Here is a 26,246-nt window from a genome sequence, read left to right as displayed (position 1 = left end):
CAGTGGTACCCAACTTCAATGGTTCAGCCTACTAGGGAGACTAACCCTGGGCAGCTTAAGTATGCCGTTAATAGCTTCATATCCGTTGTGGAGTTGAAAGAGAGGGTGCCCTATTCGAACTATGAGCTTGCTGCCATCTTGCGAGTCCTGTTCCGGAATTCGTAACACTTGACGGATCAATCATGGGACACTGCCTGCCTGCCAAGTCACGTATGCAGGAAACCTATTTTCTGGTGACGTTTTGTATCGGAGATCAGAGATATCGTTCCAGAATAACCAGCAAAGAATTCTATCCCGTCATGAGGGTTTTCGCGCCAGTGGAGGAGACGAAGCAACTCTGCTAATATTAATTCTCTCGTCAGTGAGAAAATTGTACTTTATGTGTTCACGGTTTGAGCTGATTGATATCTAGAGTCATCTACTACAAAGGTAGATCTGGAATAATTGAGCTACCCTAGCTTCTGACTTCAGTCTCAAAGGTGTCATTTCGGGTCGACGGTATATCCGATATTCCACAAGCTGTGGGAGTTTTACAGCAACTTGAAGGTGATGGCCTTCCTAGGAGAGTGACTATGCGAGCTAGATCTGACAAATTCAAGCAATCACTGAACTCTCCGTGTCGGCATGAAATTTGACCGATGAGATTCATAAGAGACCACAGAAGTGATTGTCAGACGTAAGGTATTCATCATTCGTGTCCTTCAGCAACACCAATACCTTTTCTTTTGACAAGGTCACCACCCCAGAAGTACCCAGATTGTTGAGCGGCGGGATAATTTGGGTGGCTTCGCCGGACAATCGTACATTGCCTGGTAATGTCAGTTACTTCTTTCTCTTGAAATGTCAAATCTTTGAATCACCCATCCTCGAAGTCATTGTGTTCTGCAGGATTCATGGAACTGCCCCCGGGGCCTGCCTTAGAACCTTTGCTGGATTGGGATGCCCTTTCAACCCTCGTTAACACCTTCGACGGTCACACCGTACTAGCGGTGCGTGATGGTGAAGTGCAGCAGCACACCCCCCCGATGGATTCAACTGCAACCTCCAATACGGTTATGCAGGTGGTGAGTTTATGGTTTGCTGGGCGAGTCGGTGAAAACCCATTTTTTTTGTAGCCAATCCAAGCGGAGATCGCGCCATGGTGTGTTTCTGGCACCATGGATGGTATATACGAAGACTCTAGGAACGATCCCAATGAGACCAGCCAGTCTCCTCCACTAGAGAGCCAGGTAAGCTTTCTGTCTTGTGTAATCCAGTAAGCACTTACCGAAATTGTACAAGGATACCGGGGAAAGCAACCGCTTGAATTTCAAGAAACCTGTCGATGACTTTGAACAGGATTCCCAGCTCGCCATAATGCCGACTGAAACCGTTACTTACATTCCTCAAAGATTGTATCAGCCGCGAGGAAAAACCGAGCGAGAGAAGTATGTGCACGCGGCAAACTTATCCTTACCTATCGTGTTCTACGCAGAGAAGCCATCTGAGCTGGGTATAGCCTTGGAAGAGATTCTACAAAAAAAATCGAGACGTCTCAGCGATAGGGATGACCTAGTGTTTGAAGACGGTGGCCAATCTATCTCACTGAGAATAGAGGTCTGCCAGGAGCATTGTGATCCGGATCTCACGAGTTGATTGTGAGCTTGAATAACAGTGGCCTGGTTATCCTTCTTGGAATCGTCAGCTCTCTACCAGAGATTATCGCAAGACGCGAGGCCCAATCACTAAAGCAAAACTTGCGAAGAACCTTGCCACCTGCATACGCAGATTTACTCATGTGAGCCTTCACGTTTCCCTCTAATTATTTCCTTCGATGATTTTTTCAGGAAATGGCGACTCACCGCACTATGGAGGTCAACTCTAATCCCATGTGGAGGATTAGTCCCCATCACATAAAGTTTGAAGATCTCATACTCGTCAGTTTGAATCATGTGTCACAAGGAAGTTGGCAGCCTCAGTTACGACTTCGGCAACAGATGCGAGGAAGATCCAGCAGAACCTGATCCTGAGGTCAGTTTCATTTTGTGGGGGAGACGGCGTCTAATTCTCGGGTTCACTTAGACTTAACTTCCCTCACTGCCGAGACTTCGATTCCTTATCTCTTTCGCCATTTCAAATTTCCATCACATGCTTTCCGTCACCAGACTAAGATTTTTCGCAGCTTTGACAGCCACTACAAGTGTACACACGCCACGGGTTCGTTCTATTGCAAGTCGTTACACCTTTCTCATTCCAAAACTTCTTTTATATTCAACATGTTGTGCATTATGCTTTCCGTCGTCTTGTTTTCGTAGCCATCCGATACCCGAATTCTTAATCTACGACTCTGAACTTGACAAAGAGGATCTTCGCCGGCTTTTCGGTTCTCAGTGAAAGTCAATACATGCCCAAAATGGTAGGATGTCCTTATCGCCGATTTTTCGACCTCCAAGCGTTCTTCTATGTCGTTGTACTTTTACTTTCTCCTCAAGAGTAACTTTGCACAACAAAAGGAGGTTTCTTTTGGTCGTTAGCTTATCGCCCGCCACGTGTTGTACTATGGCATGGGTGACAAGGTTGGCCAGTTCTTATTCTGAAGGGAATCGAATGTTGTATGTATGACAAGGGTCAGGCCTCAGAAGTCTTGACAGACCCTTGTACATCCACCATCAGCCTCACATGCTTAACCTGCAACAGAAACGCTCATATAGCTGGGTGTATCTCAAGTCCATAACCCAAGCGTCCTTAAGTCTTCCTTGTGAAGATTCTGTTTACAACTGAGAGAACCGTCTCTCCGAGTCTTTCTTTTCATATCTTTCGACTCTATTGCTGTATTATTTGCCCTTGTGTCAATTTGCATATATTTCACTCCCGCCCATCATGAACCGCGGAACAGTCGCCATCGCTGTCGTGCAACACCAAGTTATGATCATACAGATTACACAAAGTAGTACGTACCCACCGAAACTACTCAAGAACAAATTTCTTACAAGTTCCCTACACAGCTGCCTCAGGCCAACCCCACCATCGTCGTGATCGATGGTTAGATGTATACACTTATGCGCCTTTTGGCGACCACCTGTTCTTGGCTTCGTCCGTCCCTCAGGCGCGCATCGCCGCCTCAGACCTTCTTACCGTCTTCCCGTTTCGCACCACCACCACAGACATGATTGAATTGCCTGCACAGGCGTATCAGGAATTCCTGCAGCTCCAAGCCAAGCATCAGAAGAAACAGGAGAATTTGTGGCGTGCCTGGAAAGCCAAATCACGCTAAATGTGGTCCGTTCTACGAAAAAAGTCGATTTATTTATGCGTGCTGTGGGCTGAGAAAGACTTGACGGAATTGCTTGTATTTTTAACACTATCATTTCTCCCCGGATTGTAGCTGGAACTAGATACCACCTCACATTGTGATACACACTGTAGCCTTAGTACTTGAAATCGAAATTGTAGCTCGGTAGAATTTTAACACATCTCGTCCATTCGGCGGTGTACAACAGATTATTGTGTGATCAACCCGTTATTTATAGTGGAGAAAGCAAGAACAACACAGAAATGGTGTAGTAGCATATGGAAATAAAAATATTGGTAAGTCTGGGTCACTCGGCCGCAGGCCAAGAACTATATTGGTCTGCAGCTAAGCAGCGAGGGTAGCATCTGGGTCCCTAAACACCTATGGACGCAAAGGGTCAGCGACGATCAATGAAAAAAGCAGCGGGCACACTTTTAAACTCCATATGTCTCCCACTTTGTCTCTGTCTTCAGAGTCCATGGCTTCATTTTCCTCTTCGTCTAACTGGCCGCCAGGAGAAGTCTGTAGCTTCAGTCCCTGTTCATTAGCAAGGTGCAGTAGACATATGAAGCAGAAGCTCGTGCTGATCTCTTCCATCTTGTCCTTCGGATACGATTTCTGTAGTCCAGAAATTACTGAGCTGAAAATTCTATGTTCTTTGGGGCTAGTAAGAGACGTGTCATCGACATCCTATTGGCGGGTGAGCAGAAAAGGAGGGGCGATTCGAAAGAGACAAACCATATTGTCGTCTTCTTCGTCCTCCTTCGGCTTCCCAACCTTAATGTCCAAGCCTTTCCAAATGTTTTCTTTCAGCTTCCTCACGTCTACCCGTTTGGCACGTTTGGCATAATTGACAAATTCTGGTCGAACCCGCCGCGTCTGACCTTGTGTGGCAGCCAAGAGGTCCTGCTCTCCAGCATCCTCCATCGCTGCACCATCGCCATCAAAACCATCGTCAAAGCCCGGGCCGTCATCATAGTCGTTGTCGAAGAACTGGGTATTGAAAGGTATATTTAGTCCATCGCCGGCTTGCGGAGCAATGAGTTTAGAACATATAAAGCCTGAATGCACAACATTCTTACTTTCATCATTTTCACCTGCCGCACGTTCCGCAGCTTGGTTCGCTGCGGCCTGCGCCCAAAATTGCTCATCGACCTCTCCGTCGCCATCCTCATTAAATCTGACGGGTTGTCCACGCATCTTCAACTGGGGGTGCGCAGATGTCAATTTATGTTGTCGCGAAAATAATTGCACGTACCGAGAATTTGGGCTTCAAGAACAGGGTAACGAGTTGCCTGCTTGAGAAGTGCATGTCGTCAGGAAGAGTATGTTCATCACGCTTCTCCTCCTTCGCTTTGCGGCCGCCCCGACCCTTCTTGCCAGTCTTCGAACCTCCGTAGCTGGGCAAAGTGATGCCAGCCCCCCGCGTGACTTTCGCAAACATCTCTTTTGCAATCGTCCTGATGTCTTTCTCGGCGGGCGTCAGGAAGTCGATCTTAAACGCTTCCTTCTTCTCTCGCCGAGGTTTGGGAGCATCAGCCTCTGCTGTAGCGCAACGTCATCAACATAGCATATCTAAATGAGCGAAGAACTCACGTTTCCGAACCACTTTCCTCAGCTTCCAGTGTTCAGGACCCGCCCAGTTTTTCATGAGGTTCTTATCGAAGTAACCCATCATCGCGTTTTCACCATCCGCGTCGGTAATGGCTATTACGCGATCTCGCTCGTTTGGCGCACGTCGTGGGTCGAAAGGAATAAATGCGCCTCCTGGTCGTACCGCATGCCGTTGATCACCTTCGGCGCCGACCGACTCATTCTCCCCACCCCCATAGTCACCCCCTCCAAAAGCATCCCCACCATCATAATCATCATCGACAGCTTGGTCGCCCTGGAAGAAATCCTGGCCACCGCGATCACCATCCACATCCATGGGTGCACCATCTGCGCCATAGTCTCCGAAGCCCGGATCATTGTCGTCTTCATCGCCACCTTCATTATCGACTGTATCGTCACGGTAAAGAGAGTCGTCAAACATACGGTTACTGTCTTTGGCAAACGAGAAGGCGGATAGTGAATGGGAGATCGCCTTATCGTCGAGGACCTCTAAGTCAGAAAAAAATTGACCTAGTATAATGGTGAGTATTTTATCATACAAGAGAACTTTCCAACATACTTCGTAGGTAACTGATATCCACATCTTCTTGCTGCTCCTCCTCATCCTCCTCATCTTCCGCCACTCGGCCCATAGAATCACTCGCGTCAAAGACGACGCGCATGCCACCATCACTTCCAACCCCCAAACTAAGGTGATTCATGAGCAAGCCCTGTGCGCCGCCCTCGTCGAAATCTTCGCAAGTTTTGCGGAAAAGGGGGTCAACGCGAAACTCGAGATCCAGCTTCTTGCTGTGAAGCTGTGAGGCGTCTTTAGCGAGCGTCGAGTCGGGTCGGTGCGATTTCTTCTTTTTCTTCGCCTGCGTCGCGTCTTGACTATCAGGATTGTCCGACAGGGCTTCATCGTCTTCCTCACCGACCATTCCTTCGTTGGCAAGGTTGCTGAGCAGCTTGCCTGTTTCAGTGCCAACAGAGTCGACACGACTAGTCCAGATTTTAACGCAGCCATCAAGGGTACATGAAGCGCGCTGGAAGTTGATGGAGTTGTCGACATTATTTCGAAGTAGTGACATATCGTGAAAGTAATCAATCAGCGCGAAGTTCCATGAGTTCGCAGCGTTGATTTTCTGGCAGTGATTATGATAAGCAGTAAGATCTAGATTAAACACGAATATACGCACATTGTCTGTCGCCATTTTCATCCATTCCTCAAAGTTGGAGCTCATGACGTCTAGGGGTACGTTGATGACAGGAGGCGGGGCCACAGAGTTGAGCTGCTGTTGCTTCAGCTTCGCCTGTGCAGCCTTGGAAGATTCTGCCTGATCATGACGCTCTGTCGAAGGCCCAGCTTCCGCGTTTTCTATGACAGCTAGCTTATTGCTCTTCCTCCGCCTGCGCTTCTCAGCCGCGTCGTCATTTATATTGACTGCCCTCAGTGGAGGGCGTCCAGATTCAGAGTGCGCTTCATTCTCGCCGGCATACATATCACTGATCCGCTTCTTGCTGCCCTGTCGAAGTGTTGGTCTTGGTCTTGGTGCATCTGGTTCAGTGTCACCGCCTGAATCCGAGCCATAATTTTCCGTATCTGCAATCCTGGCACGTCTGGTATTCATTTTCCGTTGAACTTTGTGTCGACCGTCCTTGACGCTTTCGCAAAAATGAGCCGTTTGGTTGCCGTCGTTGGTACTGTTCAACAAAAGATGATCAGTCCATTCTCGAAGCACGTGACACACGCGTCTTGTCACGGAGTCACCTAGTCACTCATCGCATGGCTCATGAATTTACTTTCACAGGACTCTGAAACAGTTCTAGCATTGTAGATTCGTTTATAATCCTCCTCCAATCATTATGATCATATTACAATAAATTATCCTGCCCTGGACAGCCGCATAGAATTCTCCGCTGCTGTTTAGTATGCTGTGCTTGATAACATTTAGTCTGACGTACGAAGAACAGGCTTCTAGACGCTCTTCGAACATCTTGCGCTGTAAGGCAGTGTTATTGAAGCGTCACGCGTCATAGATAAGCCAGGTAAGCGCGCTGCTTGTGGAAGATTCTGAAGGCAGACCAGAACTACACGTACCAGCCAATTTGGCCCACCCATGGCTAGTTAGTGAGCTCTCTTCGTTCTGAAGTGGGGAGGTGATACCACTAGGGTATCTTAGGGGCCACCGTAATACAACTCTAACTGCACGTGATCCGACCCACTTGAATTCAAACATAGACGGTCAACCTCACTTGCCTACCTACTTCGCGTCTCTCAAAAGTCTTGAAATATTGCTCTACATTTGCTGTACATTATGATTTTTGGAGACTTGTCTGCTTATGTATTCGTTGACGGTCAGGAGCTTCCGGAGTATGCTGCTGTTGTTTCCAGCACATCGACGGAGAACAGAATAACCTGCTGGATTGCATCGGAAGAAGGCAAGGTGTGTCATTCATCATATATACTGGCGAAAGCCTTAAATGCCTCCACAAGAAATTTGGAGTCAGGTGGATGAACGCAGCTAAGCAGTCCTGTGGCATCCAAACAGCTGTCTCCGTTGACGGTGTTCGTTGTGCTAGACAAACTGTGCGCCCGAGCTGGGTCGGCATAAAGGAATGCACGTACTGGGGCAGTGACTCAGTCACCAGAGATTTCATGTTTTCAAAACTTGAGCTTACTGGTCAATATGCTAAAAGAGTCTAGTTCCTCTTTCTAACACTAAACTTCAGACGATGACTCAATGCTCGGTGATCCAAGTTCGAACGACATAGGTCAGATCGTGTTGAAGGTTGCAACGGGGGAGTACACGAAGACGCAGGTAGTTAAACATGGTATATCGAAAAATCACACTCTCCGTGTGCAAGAAAGCAAGGTGCATGAACGGTCGAAGAAGGCGTGTGCTCATCGTGTCGTGTGCGTAGAATTTCACCCATTGTCTCACTCTTTGATAATCATCATCTGTTAAGCTTTGGGGACGAAGTTCCCCGACAAGTAAATTATCGGTCAGGTCGTCCCACATCCCGCACCGTGTTCAAACCGGATAACCGTCCTACGACTGTTTTCGTGTTCAAATATACACGCTTGGGTAGGTCACATTATTTTCTACGCATATATCCCGCTCACTCGTTTTCAATCTTAGACATTTTGCAGGCAATGGGCATAGCGCCATCGACATCAGATAGCTCAAGCAGGGAGGAGGCAAATGACGATGATGATGAAATAGAAATCATTGACGGACCATATGCGCCTTCAAGTTTGCCATTGCCCTTAAAGGATGTGAAGCCCCGAATTCAACATCTTGAGGTAAACTCTTGCCCCGACATCTTTCGGGCCTTCCACCTCATTCTTATCTCGCAGATGGAGCTCCAGCATTTACGCACCCAGTTGGCCTCATCTGAGGACCGGAAGCTCTCACGTGTTAATTTGAAATGCGGGGTTTCACGACGGCAGCAAACCACTATGGAGGTCCTCGATTTGACCGAGGATTAGCTTTCGTCTGTCCTCGTTCAGGTTCCGGCTTGTATGCCACCGCTCTGAGGTAAGCATTTGCTAGAGAGATTATCTCTAATGCAATTCAATTCCTAGGAACTCGATGTTTTGCAAGACAGGGCACGCTGCATATATTTTTTCTGTACAGCTCAAACTCATTCACACTACTATGGACACATGTAACAGTACTTTGCAAATATTGGAAGAAGACTTCTTAATCTTCAGGTTGTGGATTTACGCTCGTCGCTCATTATGATACTTTGTTGTATACTCACTGTTAATACACTCCATTTGAATCTACTGAATCATGCTTGAAGATTACTAGCTAAGTATATTGAGTCAACTACAAGTGTTCCATGCCGGGGAATACTCTTCAAGTTGGATACTGCACTGTACTAAGGACGAAGAATGCAGGTTCAAAGCGGTTCATAGTCGCATTTGCATCTTGCATTACATGTCGTGGTCGTCCAGCAGAGCTATTGACTATGTTACACCCTGAGTCAGGGGTTAAGATTGCAGTAATGTCTGGCAGTGAACATGGGCCAGAATCTCAACACGTCCGGGGATTCGCTAACATCGAGTACTGCACATTGTATATTGTATAGGCGACCGCGGTCTGATCCATCCTTTGGCCAAAACCGTCGGACGTTTGGATGCAGAGGACGTTGTGGCAGAAACAGAGCACGAATTTCCGCTTCCACCAAACGTGGAATGCCCGGAGGGTCGGGGGCAGAACAGGCAGAAGTAGAACATAGCAATCGACTCACCTGAGGAACGGTTGACCACTACGGCCCTCTAACCGGAGGTCTGTGTAAAATCCAACGGATGCTGCCAAGGCTGGCGCACAGTAGAGTGGGTTGGTCTTAGTAAAAGCAAGCTGTTCCTGTCCCCATTTCATAGACACTTTGCTTCAGATGTTTGCAGACAGGTAGCCGAGAGAAGGTAGTTGTCATAAGGAAGGAAGATGCTCGCGCACGGCTATTCCAATCGAGACCCTCACCCTGTTGACCGTCAGTGTCAGCTGCATTAAGCTTCCAGTAGTCAAGGATCAGACGTTTAACCCAGTGCCTGCAACCACTCTAGATCATATCAGGCGATATCACACTTGAAGGAAATATTGCTAGGATGATTAATGATACAAGAAGTGCAGAGAAACCAAGCGAAACGAAAAATAACGATACATCGATATCAACTACCACAGATCCGCATCAAACCGCTCGAGGACAGAGTTCGCATCTTCCACGTCCTTTTGTGCCTTCTTCCGCATGTAGAATATCGGGCAGTCCTTGCTCGAACATAGCACATCCTATCAACCGCAGTGTCAATGACAGTCGAAGTAAAACAAACATAACCTTACTTGATGCAAAGAGCCCTGACAACGTTGACATTGGGTCCACAGTCGCGAGAACCGTACTTGCAGCTGCGACGCGCTTGTGATTTGCTTTTGATATAGCTCCCCGATCTTTGGTCGACAGTTATTGCACACGGCACCATCTACAGCAAAGGCAGCAGTGAGATAGGATCAGGCGCTTGCTTGTTTAGGCTTACTTTTTATGCTGTTATTCGACCGCAATGGAGTTTTGCACCCAAGACATGTTACCGTCTTCACTGCGAACTTCATCAGACCGCCAACTGTTGGAGTTGCGATCTGGATTGTCCTGGTGTGTGCGCCAGATACTATGGAACATATCAAAAGACGATGTTCGTGCAGCCAATGAAGTAACTTACACAACGATGCTGCTTTCTCACCCAGGATGGGTTCAAAAATTCTCATAAGAGGATTGGAGAGCTGGTTTTCGAGGTAATATTTGGTGTCGATGGGAATGTTATTCTCTAGTACATAAAGGGGATCCTCGGATTTTTCGTATGCAGCAGCACCTATTCCCAAAGTCAGCATAGAGTTATGATACTTGACGCGTAATTCGACCTTTAATGCCCTTAACAATAACGTAGGCAACACGGTCACCCAAGGCCGGTGCAGAACCTGATCATGGATATCAGGACATATACCAGACAACTACATCAGTCACAAACCTGCATCACGTTGCCGCATGCGCTCTGCCAACTCCACATGCGCTTGCTTCGCAGCATAATCTGCGGACATTAGATCACCAGCCCATTCTCGTTCAAAATTCACATACCAGCTTTGGCTAGAGCCTTTGTAATCACCAGTTGGGACATATCGACCTTGTTCTGCAGAAGATCTGATATGATGCGCTTTGTGTACCTAGGAGGGTTGAGCTAGCAACCTAAAGACAAAGAGCGTATACTTACTCCTCAGCTCCTCTGACATCTCGATCGATCAACATCTTATGTAGGCAAGTCTCAATGACCGTCGATACTAGCCGACAGTTGTCTCTCCGGACTGTCTAGATTCCATAATTCAGTATATCCATGGTAAACTATTGAAGATGAAGACAAACTTCGATCCCCTTTGAGTCCATCTTGTCCCATTTGTCTGGCTTCGTCCAGTAAAGTCCAGCGTACCGCTTCTTGCTGATAAGAAGATATGGGTAATAAACTTTCTCGAATTCGAGCTTGATAGGTCTGACAAATTTTGCCGTCACAAAATCCGCCGCCTCCGCTCCTGTAGAATACTTTGAATCGCATGCAAGTTAGATTACTGGTTGGTGCTAACCGAGAGCCATGACCTTTTCCAGCTCCGCAGGTCCAAACTTGACCATGACAGAGTCAGTGTCACCGTAAATTACTTCGGCATTATAAGCGTGGCCATTATTGATGGAGAACTCTGCTTCAACTTCCTACAAAGGGTCACTGGTCAGGTGTTGACTGGCGGACAGACTACGACTCACCTGCTTAGTCTTTTCGATCATCTGACGCCCATATGCTGTCACACTGGAGGAGATAGGAAGGCAGGGCAATTTTCCAATCGTCGCACCAGTGAATCCATAAACAGAGTTGGCACTGATCTGGAATTCAATGAGATCAGATAGAGTTACTGTACTAGCTCAATCCATAGCACCTTCAGAGCAAGCTGACGACCGTCCAAGACTGCACGCTTGGATGGATCGGTTTCCTTCTTGAGATCTGCCTTCGCACGCTTACGAGCAGAAATCAAATCTTCCAAGACAGTGGGTAGTAGACCCTTTCGTTTTGCCGTGGTAGCAAAGAAATCTGACCAGAGGCATTAGCCGATTGATCTGCAAACTGCATACCCAACAGCTCAAACATACCGTTATTGGGGGTTTGGATATAGTCTAAGTCCTTGACAAGCTGCAAGCGGTCAATGGTACTCTTTTCGAGGAGCGTTGTATAACACAAATTATGTGCCATCATGATAGACGGATACAAAGAACTGAAATCAAGAGTTGCAATCGGTGTGTCGTAGTAGCCTTTCTTTGGCTCGATGACAGTGGCGCCTTCGTATTGCTCATCCGAACCCTCGCCCTTCAAAACAGGAATGACATATCCCTCTTCGTTGGCCTTACGAAATAGCTGGGAAAGCACCTTAATGGACTGGCCACGGGAGAGGAGGTAGTTGAAAGGAACGCCCGTGACACGTGCCATTTCAGTGTAGTTGATAAAACACATAAGTTTGTCCACCAATCGCTGGGGGAGATATGCATCCTGTAGCAACTATGAGAACAACACAGACGACGCAAAAAAAATTCGATCACCTTCAAACAGTAGACGGCCAGCCGACGTCTGGACTCTGGAGTGCCATTCTGCAATTCTGTGATAACGGAGTGGTGCACATCCTCCTTTTGCTCACCCAGGAACTGTGCACAAACGGAGTTGAGGGTATAACTACGTAACTTGTGTTCACGTTGCATGAACTGCAAGACGTCGAGTTGTAGTCGACCTTCTAGCTCTGTATCTTTGGAATCGCGCTGCCCGTATGCCTTCGAAGAGAAATGCGTTTCCTTCGTCTGAGTTTTGGAACCTTTAAAACAAAATTAATATGATCTTATCACAGCAAACAGAGATGCGTACCCTTCATGCGACCAAGATAAGGGAACTTATTTGCCTTGAGATGCTTTGCTCGATCCATGAGATATGGAAAGTCGAAGTTTGCAATGTTGTACCCGATGACAAGATCTGGGTCAACCTCTTCAATAAAATCTCGCCAGGCCTGCAACATCTCAGCCTCATCGTCAAACGACATCACTTGTGAGCCGACAATATGTGAACACGTATTCAAGGTGAAAATATTGCGAATGAACGGCTTGGTCTCGCCTTGAAATCCAGCGATGAGCGAATATACAGAAAAACCTTCAGATTTCATACCTTGCCTCGTCACCATGTTAGCGATCTGGATGACTGGATCAACCTGTGCCTCAGGGAAAATGCCCTTCCGTCCAGCACACTCGATATCGAAGCTCAGTATACGAAGAGGTGCAAACTTCTGCCAGTTTTCTTCCGGTGGGTGCGAGATGAAGGCATCCCACCTGGTGTAAAATTTCATCAGACATTTATATATACGACAAAACGGAGTGAAAATTACCTGACTTTAAGCTCGATTTGACATGTGGATTTCTTGTCTTTCTCGGACACAAGTTTGTATTGACCGGCAGGGATCTCAATCCAGTTCATGCCTACAACCTGCAGAAGTGTCATTTCAGAATTCTTGCGACACGTGTATTCATACCTTGGTATCAATCATGAAACGCAGGGTGTACGCAATATTACTCTCGAACGTTGAACAAGGTTGTCCGGTTGGGAAGAAGTCTCGAAACCCACACTCGCCCCTCTCAAACAGGCGTATTGGTCAAAAAAACAATAAGTACATGCAGAAAGCGTTGATGGAGAACGAAACTCATCTCGAATTTTCGGAAGATTTCTCGGTTCGGATATTGTAAGTTTCATGAAAGGGATCCAGTCGTCTCCACGATAGCCCCAAAGGCTGCGCCGCTTGACGATCTCTATTTGCCTCACGAAGTTGCCTTGAGCCTGTTTCTGTAGGCGAGTTCAGCCACGGTGTACCTTGCGCATAACTATGATGCATACGTTTAACTGATCCGCAAATGCATCCATGTCCGACTCATCAAAGCCGCGAGGGACGGCGACATAGAAGTAAGGAAGGAAACCGGTGACATATGCGAGCACGCTGTTTCCGTCCTGCAAGGCTATTTGAGAGCTGCGTGAAGGCGCAAGTATAAAGGAGGTACCTCGGTCACCCCAAACAACCTCAGTACGATAGACCCATTGCTGTAGTCCGTTGCTTCGTCGATATCGATTTGCTGAAATACTGTAAGGGGTAGCCCCGTAAGTTGGTGAATGTGAGGCAACACGCGTACACACCGATACTATTCCGCTTCTCATTAATGGAGGGAAGATTGGGACGGGCCCAGCTATCAGCCCCACCCTCAGCAGCTGTTCAAACTATCAATAATTAAAGTGCTGGAGAATTCTCCATGCTACATACCGACACCGTCATGTGCTCTGTCCTGACTCAGTTGTTCCAAGACGTCTGCAAAGGACGAATCATGCGTTTTCTGGGAATTGAATGGGCCTAATTTGCGCCTTTTCGCAGCAGGTTCTGAGCTTACATCCGGCTTGGTGCTGTTAAAACATATATCTGAGTAAGAACGTTCGTGACGCGCTCTGATCCTTACCGCGTGCGTGCCATTGGCTGATTTTGCCCTATGGAATTCGTCGGGCCAACCATCGTCACGTCTCAGTATATGAGAGAAAGAGTACAGACAACGGCGTGCCACAAGCGTGTCGAGCAATAGTCACTGACAAGACTTAGAGGGACGCGTTTTGAATAGAATCACGTATGGTCGTATTTGTTCGCTTATGTACACAATTCGTCATGTCCAACGAACAATGACCATCTCTGAGTTAACTACTAGTCCACGTACAGTAACGAAGAATCATTGGTATAATTGTAACTGTTATCCCCAATTCTACGCGAGCCCATGGGCTTTGAATTTACAACTCTACAAAACTTTCGAACTTACATCGAGCACTTTATGACAAAAAGAGTTCTGTGCAGATTCTCATCGTATCTGCAGGACTCTTAACAGTGTGCCCAACAGTGCGAGGATCACTGAAGATCTCGTAGTCGTTACCCCCCTTACAGAAATTGTCAAGGAGACGATATTTCGCCTAGTGAGAAACTCGACTCTTACCTTATTTGTTTTGTCCCCGAAAAAGTGGATTTCTTCGAAGTTATCTTTCTCCACATGTCTAAGGCAGTAAGTCTTGTCCCACCCGTGTGGAAAGACATCAAATGATATCTGGCTACCGATAGAGAATGTTAGATTCAGTCGTTTGAATTTCTCCCGGAGGATTTCCACAAAGTCGGCCCTAACGTGATGTTCCTGCCGAGAATCAGTGAGTATGATCACGAATAATTTTCTTACGTCACTACCTTGTCATACACGGCCAATCGTCAAATTTGCACGATGAATATTTGACGAAAAATAAATTAAATGTATATGACACAGCCAGAACCTCGTACATAAATGGTACATTTACGATAAAGAATAAATTTATTTGACAATGATCCAAAGTCAAGTCACCATAAAAGATCTAGTTCAGGATATTTACCCGGCGTGGAAACAAGCTAACTTCGTGTGCTGATTCAGTGTCTTTCCGAGCCCCGGAGTAAAGCATCGGCAAGACAACGACACCAACAAAGGCACGGCAAAGAGAGCAAGATATAGGATTTATATATGAAAGGTGTATGTCATGTATGCGGTAAGTGTAGAGTCTATAACGGCAGCCTTGCTTGTACAGTATATAGGATGCAAGATATAGAATTTACATATGGCAGGTATAGGGTAGACAACATGACAAGTATAGGGCGTTATAGACATCTTGTAGGCAGTATAGTCTAATTTCACGCTTCACATTGCAAACCACGAGAGAAGTTGATCATGAAGTAGCTTGTCATTGAACATACAGACTGATGTAAAGACAAGATATAGAAATGCAGACATGATACAATATGGCGCCCTACATATCATGCTAAATGTCCCAGACTGTTCAATGGAGGAAAAATCATGAAGTAGAAACCAAAGGATGGGGATAAAAAAGTGCGATGTGCCTCGAAAATTCAGTCCAAATGTAGTCCAGGGTATCAGCGGGTGTAGAGACATCTAGCTTGCTGTCGTCGTCGATGGCCGTACTGAAAACGCTGCCACTTCCCACCCACTCCTCGATGAATTGGCCCTCGAGAGAAATGCTAGAATCCCAGAAGGACCATTTCCTGCCTGGGAAGTCAGGATTGGTAGCAATGAATGCATACCAGAACACTTCCCGGCCCCAAGCCCATTCAGGCATACTCGGATCCACGGATTTCACAAGCCATGATTGGATGTTGTCCAAGAGTTCCGCCCAGTGGTCAGAATCTGTGTGGTCGAATGTTAGTGGAAGTGGAAGGAAAGGAAATGACATGTCGTTATCAGTTACAGAGCAAGATTGACTGAAAGTTGCGGACTACAGATACACACTGTCAGTCTCGTTGCAAAAGATTGGTACAGATACATACATTATTCGAGGGATGAGGCTGCTGAGATGCTATCTCAATTACTGGTACCATGAATGATTTGTATTCGTCTTTCAAAGACACAGAAATTTCGATAGGCTATAGAGCATCTGTCAGTAAAAGTAGCTGTTATTCAAGAAAATCAGATCACATACAATATTCGAATGAGTGAGGTGACAAGGTACTGTGCCTGAAAACCATACCAAGAGTGACAAAGGCTGTAGAATGACATCTTTTGAATCAGCGAGTCACATATCTGGATAGAAGGTTGAGCTTGAAAGATGATGAGGTTGAAGAATTGACATGATGTCTCCAGGCCTCAGCGCTGTTGATGGGACAAGCGCTCTCAAGCTGGACTTTGCCAAAATTCGCCCAAGGAATCACGTGATCCGAAAGAGTCACCTTCAGAATCACAAGTCTATTGATTATCACACTCCAATCACTCGACAAAAGGTTTCATGTCTGCCACACTGCAGCCTGTTGACGGTATAAGTAAGTTTTGCGCTCAACGTGAATAGTGTTTACTGATGTTTAATGCAGTCTTGCAGTTTTGTGGAGCATCTCAGGTTGTTTGCAATGTGTGTCTGAAGTGTGATAATGCTCTGTGCACAATGCATCCCAAGCATGCACTGAAGCATCTTGCCACTGGCATACATCAGCATCATGCCAGGGCCTGGACATCAACGGGCTCGAAGGCTCCTTCCCAGCAGCAACAATGAAGGCAGTGGCACCATCATGAAGCAGAACATTTACCTTCACCTGCTGACGGCAACTCAGATTTTACTTCTAGCACCATGGATGTCGACAATGCTGTCCATATCCTGGATCCACATGGACCAGACCATGAAGTAGTACCAGTCGCTGATCTCTGGGATGCAATCTCAAGCTGTCCTTTCTACCAAGTCAACGAGACATGCGATTTGTACAAGGAGTTGCAGTCTGCCCTTGCTTCAGGGGATCAATTATTTTCCATGCTGCTCACCCCAGTGAGTGAAGAGATCAGCTTTGATGATGAGACAGAATCAGACTTCAGGATTGAACTTTTAGGTGAGACACTGTTTCATTTTGTGCAGGAGGCTTATTTACATCAATAGATGATTGTACATTGACCGCCTCATGTGATACAAATCTGAACTGTCCAGTTTCGCCTGACAATCCAAATTATCCTTGGCCATCAAAAGCTGTATGTTCCAACATCTTTGTGCATTTTCACTGCTAACCTATCATTTAAGCACTATATTACCGCATTACTATTTAGTTCTCCAAGGCTGCCATTCTCCGAGGCACAGAAAAAGGCGGTTCTATCTTGGGCAAAGGCACTTGGTGCCCATGATGTTCCCTTGCTATATGCATTGAATCGGCTCCAGGAATCTGTTTGAATGCTTGTCGGCAATCCAATGGAAAAGATAACTGCACGTTCAGGTAATATATTTTATCTCAATGATGTTGGAAAAGCAATTGCCAAGGTATGCAGTTCCGACATGATCTCATCTCTCAACACTGACATTGAATATTCTCATTTAGGACTATGCAAACCCTCACACATTTTGCGATGCAGGATTACCCTGAAGATGGCGGCAAGGGAATGTTGCAGGTGTTCAATGGAGAAGAAATGCTGTTCAAACTCCCTTCGCCCCCTGCAGCTAAAGTTGATGGAGAGATCTACTTTGTGAATGAGCTCTTGCAGGATGTGTCAGGAGACTACTTTATACCCGAGTGCTTCTTTCTTGCATCGTACTCATTGATGAATGATGGTGCGGACAAGCAGCTACATGCACTTGGCCGTGCTGTATAATGAACAGAGGTGAGTCCATTCTTCGCATACTTTCACTTTTACTGATAGACTTAGGATGGGTTTATTGTCAGTGACGAGCGGGAGATGATTCCAACATCTAACTTTCGAAGGTCGTTCAGGGAAATATCTGCCAATGACGACGAACTTGCTTGTGGGCTGACGGAGTCATCAAACAAGTATGTGAAACTTGTGCTGAATCCTTTGCGCGCGAAATCTCAAGGACATATGGTGTATTCAGTCCCTCTTATGGTCTTCATGGATGATGTATCTGGCAATATATCCAAGCAATGGAACAAGCACCATGCAGTGTACATGTCAAATGTGAATCTACCTTGCAAAATGCTTGAGAAAGAGTTTTGCATTAAATTTGTCATGTCATCTCCTCATGCAGCCCCAATGGAGATGATGAGCGCCATGCAAGAATCAATTAGGTATGTGATACTTATAATGTGTGATAGTGAAACATGACGCTGGTGATCTTAGGAAAGCTGTGGAATCTGGAGTCTTCACTTGGGACTGCAAGCACGAAGAAGAAGTTATGCTGGAGCTATATGGTCTGTTTCTTGGTGGCGACAATCCCATGCAGGCCAAGGAATGTATCCATGTGGGGCTGCATTGCAACTACTTCTGCAGGACATGTGAAGTTGGCAGAACAAAAGAGTATAAAGAGTCAGATGAGGGCTACAAGAGTATCTTCATGGTATGTAGCATATTCTTGCCCTGCTTGTCACCATGTTGACTGACTGTCCGAGTAGCCAGGAAAACTTCGCACTCCTGCGGGAACAGCAGAAGAGATTCATGCACAATTTTCTTCTGTGCTTGCTTTGGGTGCGACAGAGAAGATTAAGAAATCTGTCGCTTCATCAGGCATGAAGGACATGACAACTGGTTACATTCTCGAGATGGTTGTTGAGCTGGGGAAGAAACTTCGCAAATGGGGTGCTGGTGTTCAGGCAAAGCCAGAGGCTGAAGTCAAGGCTATCCTAGAGAAGCAACTCAAAGACCTCCTGCAAGGGGTCATGCTCGATGATGCAATCAATCCATTACTGGGCATGGAAGGTAACATCTATGTCCTCGTTTTCTGCTTTACATTGACCTTTCGTCAGGATTCAATGTTCATCAGGACATGCCAACAGAAATTCTCCATACAGTTCTACTGGGAGTCGTCAAGTACTTTTGGGGTCAATCTGTTTATCTTCTTGAGAAGGCAAAGCTTTTGGGCATTTTTCAAATGCATCTTGACTCTATCAAGAGGGCTGGACTCAATGCTCCATGTCTCAATGCTGAGTATATTTGTCATTATAAGGGTGGGCTCATAGGGAAACACTTCAAAAGTTTAGTGCAGGTCATGCCATTTCTCATTCAAGACTTACTGCTGAGAACAGTACTTGATGGCTAGATGTGTATTGGTGAGCTCATTGTGTATGTTTGGCACATGGAGATAGATGATATAGAGATATACTTGGTATGATCGCGCTCTGACACTGCTGCACCAATGCTGATTGAATCATAGACAAAGCTTTCCCAGACAATTGAGGATTGCCTCAATGTCACAGCAAAATGTGCACCAAGCATTCTCATCTCGAAGCCAAAATTCCACTTTTTGGTCCATCTTCCCACATACATTCATTGCTTTGGACCAGCCATTCTCTTTTCCACTGAACAATACGAGTTGTTCAATCACGTGTTCCGGCTGGCATGTATACATAGCAATTGACAAGGTCTGAGCCAGGATACATGCAAAATATTTGCAAGGCAAGATATCATCAAACATATCACAACTGGTGGTTACTGGTTTGATAGTGCTAGGAAAAAGTGGGTTCAGGCAGGTGATGCAGTTTTGAACTACCTTGACGAGCATCCAGAGCAAGCACAGCTTTTAGGAATTCATATACAAGAACCTCCTGTGACAGGTAATGTGCCATTCATTGAATACCGAGCATTGTGGATTGTAACGTCTATTACTCAAGGAACTGGTCAACTCAAGAAAGTCACTATCAATGATGGATGGCCTGTGGCAGCAAACCCTGTGATGTGGACAGCAATGCGCTGTGCCAAGCTTGAGCTCTCACAACCTGTCTGTAATGCTCAATACCACAAAGGCATCTTGTTGATTCTTGGCAATGGCAAGAAAGCATCCTTAGAAGGCCATATCATTTTCAACAACTCTTCAACATCCCACACAGCCATTGGGTGCATTTGCAAGATCCTGATTTTGAACTCTAACAAAGCTGTGAACCATGTCGCCATTCAGAAATTTGCTTTTGGACCTGTTTTACATCCTTTACTTCACCTCCCCACTCTCAAGCTCATGCAGCATGAGGTTGTCATTAGCCCACAAGTAAGTAACACGATCCTTCAATCGAGCTTATTGACATGCTCATGTGGTGAATCTAGGAAATTGTTTGTATAGTAAACATCCAGCATGACTGTGTCAAATCACAGTGCACAGACACCAGTCAATGTTGCCTTCATCAAGAGTGAACCAAGACCACACGCACGAAGTCCATCATTCAGCACAAATCCTTGCCATTCTACTTGCTCAATGCTTACTTGATTCACAACTATGCCCAAATTCGATCTGTCATTCCTCTGTCACTTCATGAGACATCATTGAGGGTCAATAATGCAGCACAGGTTTGTTTAGCAGCAGCCTGTCAAATGTGGGAGAAGAAAGCAGCCAAGAAATCAGGCAAAACACCAGATACTGAGCTTTCAAGTGCATTGTGTGATGTCATAGCTGATGTTCCTGCAGTATTCGACCATCCAGCAGTGAAATGAACCAAGAAAACACAGAAAGCAAAAGAGAAGGCGGCTCTGCCACAGCTGCTGGGTCCACAACAACCCACAATCACACAGGCAGCTGTGTCTTTGAGTTCCCGTCTCCCAGCACCTGTGCCTTCTCATCTCCCATCACTACATCCGCCTGCTACTGTACCTTCACAGATGCAGCATTCCCTCAGACCCCCATACAGTGCTCCCCATTCACATAACTCTTTGCAGCCACCCCCAATGATATTGACATGGCAATCATCTCCCGCACTTGGTCCACCTAGACCTCCCCCTTCTCATCCTTGGCCATCAAACTCACCTTCCATGGTGCCACCAATGTATCCTGGGCAATATGGTGTCCTGCCATATCAGCACACTTCGGGGCTAGCTCTTCCAAATCCCTCATACCCTCCCCCCCCCTTCACCTGCCCCATTCATGACAACTGCCATATGATCTTCCCTTGCAACCTTCCATGCCAGTGATGACCTCACAAATCTGGCACCCTCAGGCTCCACACCACAACCAGTCCAATAGACGGTACTAGACAGAACTCCCTGTTCCTGCAAGATGCTGGACTCTAAAACTCCCCATTTCTGCAAGATGCTAGATTCGCATCCTCACCACCTGTCCTTGAAGTTCTTCCTCCATTGTTCTTGGACAGGTTCGCGTGTTTGTCTTTGAAGTTCTTCCTCCATTGTTCTTGGACAGGTTCGTGTGCTTGTTTTTGAAGTTCTTCCTCCAGCGTTCTTGGACAGGTTTATGTGTTTGTCCTTGAAGTTCTTCCTCCATCGTTCTTTGACAGGTTCATGTGTTTGTCTTTGAAGTTCTTCCTCCATCATTCTTGGACAGGTTTGCATGTTTGTTTTTGAAGTTCTTCCTCCAGTGTTCTTGGACAGGTTTGCGTGTTTGTCCTTGAAGTTCTTCCTCCAGCATTCTTCAACAGGTTCATGTGTTTGTCTTTAAAATTCTTCCTACTTTGTCACACCTTACATTATAATATATCAATACCAGTATCTTTCAGTCTGCCCAGAGGACAGAGGCCTGAATTTTCATAGACACTCCAAATAAACTTAAATTTTCATTCTCTGGGTGTCAACTTTTGGAGTGTTACGGATTCTATTTATAATATCAAACTTCAAGCAAGAGCAGCCGCTGTGGCCTTTGGCGTTTGCAACAATGTTCCAACATGGTTATCATCTGCACATACCTTCTGGTGGCAACCAACACTCAACATCACCTTCACAAGCAGAGCAATTGCTGAGGCCATAGTTGAACTCAGGAACTTCAGGGGCAAGATCCATCAGAAGGAGTACTATGCCTGACCCTGGCAGCAGAAGCTCATCCAACCATCTGTCTGCTGGAGGGCATAGACATAGGTCCTCGTATATAAGGTCTCATTTAACTTGCTAATGTACTTCACACTGCACAGATGCTTCCCGATCCCCAAACCATCGATCTACAAGTGGTGATGGCCCAGCAGTACCTGGCCTTGAAGTCCAGCCCCCCTCTAGTCCAACGTCATTGTTGGATGAGCCAATCAGCACAGCAATTCGTCGACACAGGAATAGCAGAACTTCCAACCATGGGGATCCTACAAAGCTTACACCCCAATGAATGAAACGCTTGAAGACATATGCCAAGAAAATGTGCGAAGACAATGATGTCCCTACCGGAGACGTCATGTATTTCATCGATGTAAGAAAAATTTGTCAAACCATTGGCGTTGTTGTGTTAGCTGACTCTGGCTTGATGCAGTCTGGTGACATTTTCTTTATGCTCATAGACCTCAAAATTACCCTTATCAAACTTTGCAAGGGAAATAGGGCAAAGAGAATGCAGGAATTGAAGGATGCCTTAGAATCGAAGGACTTCGAGGTGACAGTGATACTTTTCATTCTGCGTTATTCTAGACTAACTTGGACCAGAAGAATGGGCTATATAACCATTTGTTTGCATGTATGCTGTCGCCAAATATCACAGCATACGTTACTGATACTCAGCATCATATAATGGTATGGCTTCGAAGTCCATTGTTCAGCACCACTAACTTGTTTCAGGACTTCATTACCACTCATTCCAATGTCTTCAAAATTCCTCCTGGAATGCTCAAGGATGTCGAACTCAGAGCTCAGTTTGGCAAATCGGTTACAAAGCTACTTACAGGCATTTGGAGTGTCATCAAGAATGCCCTCACCGTGTCAGTTGTCAAGCACACGAGTATCGCTGATGTGATGAGGGCACTTGCATGCAGTGGGTCTGGTATGGAAGTTGACTCTACTCATTGGAACAGGATCACGCTCTTGGTAAGTGATAAAACATACATATCTATTAATTAACACTTGTTTGTATGGGGACAGCAGCATCTTCTACAAATTTTTCTCATTGGAGTCAGCGACTACAAAAATGCTTCCATCAACGATTTATTTTCCCCTTACCTTATTCTGTCGCTTAAGCAGGATATGCGGTGCAAAGTTGAATGTGAACTTGGTGTCAACATTGCACAGCTTGAAGATGACTTGTTTGGCACTAACAATGCGCTTGGGTCTAACAATCAGGCCTCCCCAGACACTCCAACAGGTAATGGTCACATGCCCAGTGCTAGGAGGATTGAGAATGGTGCCAACATGGATGATGAAGAGCTCGAGGACCAAAGTGGAGCGCAGCTGGGTGGTGGGGATGCTAATGGAGAGGAAGAGGAATTGAATGGGCTCAGGAACAGTGTTGAAACTGCTGCAGTCTTACTAGATGATCCACTGGACTCCGGATTTGGACTGGTTGAAGGTACTCCAGCACACTACACCAATACCATCAGATTCTGGAACTTTGTCAACCACTCGCTCTTAGTCATGTGCCAAATATCTAAGGAAGCCTCCTCAACTCCCACTGAGCAAGAGAAGGAGTGGCAGAAGTGCATTTTTGTTGGCTCATGCAGTTATTGACACTGATGTTCGGCTAGGTTGTTCATCGAAATATTCCAAGCTGATCTCACCAAGTTTCCTGGTGGCAAGAAGGTCTCGAAGTTAATTTCGAGGACGAATCCTCATTGGCAGACTGCTATTCAGACCAAGCTTATTTGGACCACCTAATATTTCCATTCATTTTCACCACTCCTGCACTGCCGCATCCCTCATTTTAATCATACCTGTCATTTAGCTGCCCCTGCATTGCATTCCTCATTTTAATCATACCTGTCATCATTTGGTACAAGAATAATACATGCTTTCTATGATCTCTCGATGGCACAAATATCAGTGCAAAAATATTCAGGTAGTACCACTACAGCATGTTGATGGGTGTGCACTCTACATATGCTCATGTGTCATATGTATGCCGGAATTATATAGCTTGTACATCAGCCAACCAGTATACTACCAATACCTAGGTCTCAGTATAGGATCTATGTTTTCAACCAAGCATGATTTCAGTGCTCAATCTCAGTACATAATGTGCACCTGAAAACAGCCAATGGACCTATACCCTACCAGCATCGCATTCACACTCTGACATCACTGACGTTATGTCAGCCTATGAATCCATCAAAATTGTATTATTTAATTATATATAATACACGCAATGAAAGTTGATGTGTGGAGATCAGGTCAACATAGGACCAATAACCCTATTTTTGGACATAAATGCTATGAATTTTCCGATTGGCCGTGTAAGCTGCAAAATCATTGCGTTCCTGGACACTGTGGAGCAGGTCCAGGGAATACTATCCCTTCCACTGCAATCGGCACCCCACAGAAGTCAGCAGTCATGCAAATGTCACCATGAGTCACGACATGTCACGTAGGCCAATTTCAAAGTCAGTTTGGCAGTCAAGCAAGAGCGCAAGGTCAATTAGTATTCGGCGTGAATGTTTGAACGAGCAAGTACAGTATTGACTAGTAGATATACCTAAGTACGAGGGTGACTGTTATTAGTGCCATAGTTGTAAAATTGAGGTGGATGTATAGGGAGACCGTGTACATTGTATGGATGGCCAGGCTGAGCCTGAGGTTGTCTATGTAAGTTTGATGATGATGCAATGGGACTGCTGGATGGATTATTATTCTGCATTGTAGGGTAATATGGCACCTGAAGAGCTGGATTAGGGTAGAATTGATGAAAATATGGCTGGTTAGTAAGGTGCGAAGGATAATTTGAGTTGAAAGCATGCATGGGAGAAGTGAAAAAATGATTGCTGCTGAAAGCCACAGTGTTTGATGAGGTGGCATCGTTGTCCTGTGAGGTGCCGCTAGTACTGGCCTGCCCTGTTGATGATGTGGTGGCCAAATTCTTTGAACGTGTTTTTCCTGTCTGGAAGAGCGCAGAAAAACATGGATTATCAGCAAGAAACTCTTTGATTCTTGCTCGGAGTTTGTCAACTGTCCCATCTCTCGAAATCTTAAGAGCACCAGCAAGCATGATGAAGTCGTCCTTGTGCCAGAGTGTTAAGAGTGCATCAAATGTCTTCGACCCAATATCATGTTCAATCTGAGCATGACGCACTTCGTCTTCAGACTTCTTTTTGGCCTGTTTCTCTGCATCGAGCTTGTCTTTTTCATGCCGCTCTTCCTCCGCTTTATTGAAGTCCTCCTCAAGCTCTGGGTGCATCACAAAATGGGCCCATAATTTGACAGATTTCCTCAGCTGTTTCTTTTTCTTTACATTCTCCAACTCCAGTCGAGATTGAGCCAATGCCTGCTGTGCCATTGTACAGTGTGCATTTGTAGCATTGAGCTGGGCAGTCAGGATCTGAGTCATCTGAACTAATGCCCCATTCTGCTCATACATGCGCTGGAGCTCATGCCAAAGTTCCTCCTTCGTCAATGTCATTGCCTGGACATATGAGGGGATAACTGGATGTTGGATGGGGCCTGATAGTTGCAATGTTGAGCGGGTGATGCGAGTGTCATTAGAGGGGGGCTGTGTGTCTTGCTGGGGCATCTCTCCTTTGTCTTTGTCTTCATCTGACTCCAAGTTGTCACTTTGAGGTCCTTCCGAGTCGCCTGAGTCAGAGCTCTGAGAGTCTGAGTCTGAGTCATGTTCATCAACAGCCATGGGAAAAAAATCACTGTCATCCTCCGAATCCTCTTCTTTGTGGTTGCTGTCCAGTCTCATCGACTCATCAAATTCTTCAATGTCAGAAGGAATTGCCATTGGAGATGAAGGGACTTCAGAAGGATATGATGGGGGAAGATGTGCAGTAGTCAAATAAACCAGGCTTGGTGCAAAGTCCTTGTCTGTGAAGATCGATGGATCAAGAGGATAGATACTGGTTTTTTTAAATGCTTTCTGGATGAGTTCTGGTGTAATGACATGGTGAATGGCCATATATTCATGAATAAAATTATAGCAATCAATTTCAACCCCATCAGCAAGGCATTTGTCACAATGTTTGGTCCATGTTACGGCGAACCGTAGGTCGACTAGGATGGGCTCAACAATAGGCACTCGATAAGAGTTCACCTAAAGCCAGATCGTGTCCTCACAAATGTAAGGTTCTTAAGACAAGTCAAAGAGAGTGTCTTCGACTTGAATATCATTATCAGACGGCTTAGGATTGGAGGTCCTAAGTGAAGGATAGTGCAGGTAAAACCTAGTAGATTAAAGTGAAGTCTATCTAAGTACCTGACCAGGTTTATATAGGCGTAAGTACTTTAGGGCAGGTACGTATACGTCATCAGTCGAGTCAGAGATAAGAGAATGAGTCAGAGATAAGGAAATGAGTCAGATAGCGACGGCACGTGACGGTCGTACTGTAATACAGATATGGAAGGCGTTGGTCTTAGTGATGGCACAGCCAGGTGCAGTCATGACGTAATACACAAGTGTACGAAAGGAGAAAAGAGATAGGGGGTAACCGCTCTTGTAACAGTC

At 45.9% G+C, this 26,246-nt stretch overlaps 8 protein-coding genes across 8 annotated transcripts; 5 read left to right on the top strand and 3 right to left on the bottom strand.

Moving 5' to 3' along the window:
- Window positions 1-523: 523 nt before the first annotated feature.
- BJ212DRAFT_1393525 (uncharacterized protein) lies at window positions 524-2,423 on the top strand. Its single transcript, XM_041337120.1, has 8 exons — window positions 524-681; window positions 734-817; window positions 873-1,064; window positions 1,116-1,229; window positions 1,282-1,596; window positions 1,655-1,777; window positions 1,827-2,010; window positions 2,062-2,423. The coding sequence occupies exons 3-7, from the start codon at window positions 894-896 to the stop codon at window positions 2,001-2,003; spliced, it is 900 nt and encodes a 299-aa protein (XP_041186998.1). The 5' UTR covers window positions 524-681; window positions 734-817; window positions 873-893; the 3' UTR covers window positions 2,004-2,010; window positions 2,062-2,423.
- Window positions 2,424-2,859: 436 nt separating this feature from the next.
- Window positions 2,860-3,253, top strand: BJ212DRAFT_1486640 (uncharacterized protein; the record flags this gene model as incomplete). Its single annotated transcript, XM_041341144.1, has 2 exons — window positions 2,860-2,929; window positions 2,985-3,253. The coding sequence occupies 2 exons, from the start codon at window positions 2,860-2,862 to the stop codon at window positions 3,251-3,253; spliced, it is 339 nt and encodes a 112-aa protein (XP_041186997.1).
- A 376-nt stretch (window positions 3,254-3,629) lies between these two features.
- BJ212DRAFT_1393509 (condensin complex subunit 2/barren) lies at window positions 3,630-6,611 on the bottom strand. Its single transcript, XM_041337119.1, has 7 exons — window positions 6,064-6,611; window positions 5,445-6,009; window positions 4,868-5,395; window positions 4,530-4,816; window positions 4,354-4,477; window positions 4,010-4,299; window positions 3,630-3,961 (listed from the first exon to the last, which is right to left on the bottom strand). Exons 1-7 carry the CDS (start codon window positions 6,493-6,495, stop codon window positions 3,653-3,655), a joined length of 2,535 nt encoding a protein of 844 aa, XP_041186996.1. The 5' UTR covers window positions 6,496-6,611; the 3' UTR covers window positions 3,630-3,652.
- A 465-nt stretch (window positions 6,612-7,076) lies between these two features.
- Window positions 7,077-8,721, top strand: BJ212DRAFT_1393499 (uncharacterized protein). The gene is made up of 6 exons (XM_041337118.1): window positions 7,077-7,311; window positions 7,362-7,548; window positions 7,598-7,781; window positions 7,835-7,953; window positions 8,008-8,171; window positions 8,226-8,721. Exons 1-6 carry the CDS (start codon window positions 7,183-7,185, stop codon window positions 8,355-8,357), a joined length of 915 nt encoding a protein of 304 aa, XP_041186995.1. The 5' UTR covers window positions 7,077-7,182; the 3' UTR covers window positions 8,358-8,721.
- Window positions 8,722-9,454: 733 nt separating this feature from the next.
- BJ212DRAFT_1393493 (DNA polymerase family B-domain-containing protein) lies at window positions 9,455-14,072 on the bottom strand. The gene is made up of 24 exons (XM_041337117.1): window positions 13,934-14,072; window positions 13,744-13,880; window positions 13,620-13,691; window positions 13,487-13,566; window positions 13,326-13,436; window positions 13,139-13,274; window positions 12,967-13,079; window positions 12,823-12,920; window positions 12,606-12,766; window positions 12,312-12,554; window positions 11,996-12,261; window positions 11,552-11,945; window positions 11,341-11,492; window positions 11,171-11,287; window positions 10,996-11,119; window positions 10,781-10,944; window positions 10,632-10,726; window positions 10,499-10,584; window positions 10,392-10,451; window positions 10,285-10,341; window positions 10,086-10,235; window positions 9,906-10,034; window positions 9,715-9,851; window positions 9,455-9,663 (listed from the first exon to the last, which is right to left on the bottom strand). The coding sequence occupies exons 1-24, from the start codon at window positions 13,984-13,986 to the stop codon at window positions 9,550-9,552; spliced, it is 3,249 nt and encodes a 1,082-aa protein (XP_041186994.1). The 5' UTR covers window positions 13,987-14,072; the 3' UTR covers window positions 9,455-9,549.
- A 1,401-nt stretch (window positions 14,073-15,473) lies between these two features.
- Window positions 15,474-16,055, bottom strand: BJ212DRAFT_1200365 (uncharacterized protein; the record flags this gene model as incomplete). The annotated part of the gene is made up of 3 exons (XM_041329062.1): window positions 15,474-15,764; window positions 15,817-15,912; window positions 15,969-16,055. Coding segments are annotated over 3 exons (474 nt in total), but the record flags the coding sequence as incomplete, so codon positions are not given.
- A 1,778-nt stretch (window positions 16,056-17,833) lies between these two features.
- On the top strand, window positions 17,834-19,007 carry BJ212DRAFT_1449734 (uncharacterized protein; the record flags this gene model as incomplete). Its single annotated transcript, XM_041338742.1, has 4 exons — window positions 17,834-18,039; window positions 18,092-18,308; window positions 18,364-18,667; window positions 18,715-19,007. The coding sequence occupies 4 exons, from the start codon at window positions 17,834-17,836 to the stop codon at window positions 19,005-19,007; spliced, it is 1,020 nt and encodes a 339-aa protein (XP_041186992.1).
- A 2,988-nt stretch (window positions 19,008-21,995) lies between these two features.
- Window positions 21,996-23,467, top strand: BJ212DRAFT_1486634 (uncharacterized protein; the record flags this gene model as incomplete). Its single annotated transcript, XM_041341143.1, has 6 exons — window positions 21,996-22,076; window positions 22,137-22,256; window positions 22,307-22,393; window positions 22,439-22,684; window positions 22,739-23,289; window positions 23,338-23,467. 6 exons carry the CDS (start codon window positions 21,996-21,998, stop codon window positions 23,465-23,467), a joined length of 1,215 nt encoding a protein of 404 aa, XP_041186991.1.
- Window positions 23,468-26,246: the final 2,779 nt, after the last annotated feature.

The sequence above is a fragment of the Suillus subaureus genome, assembly GCF_016647635.1.
Source record: "Suillus subaureus strain MN1 chromosome Unknown BJ212scaffold_57, whole genome shotgun sequence".
Lineage (NCBI taxonomy): Eukaryota > Fungi > Basidiomycota > Agaricomycetes > Boletales > Suillaceae > Suillus > Suillus subaureus.
The sequence above is the reverse complement of the archived record's forward strand: the minus strand, read 5'-3'. Positions and strand labels throughout refer to the sequence as shown.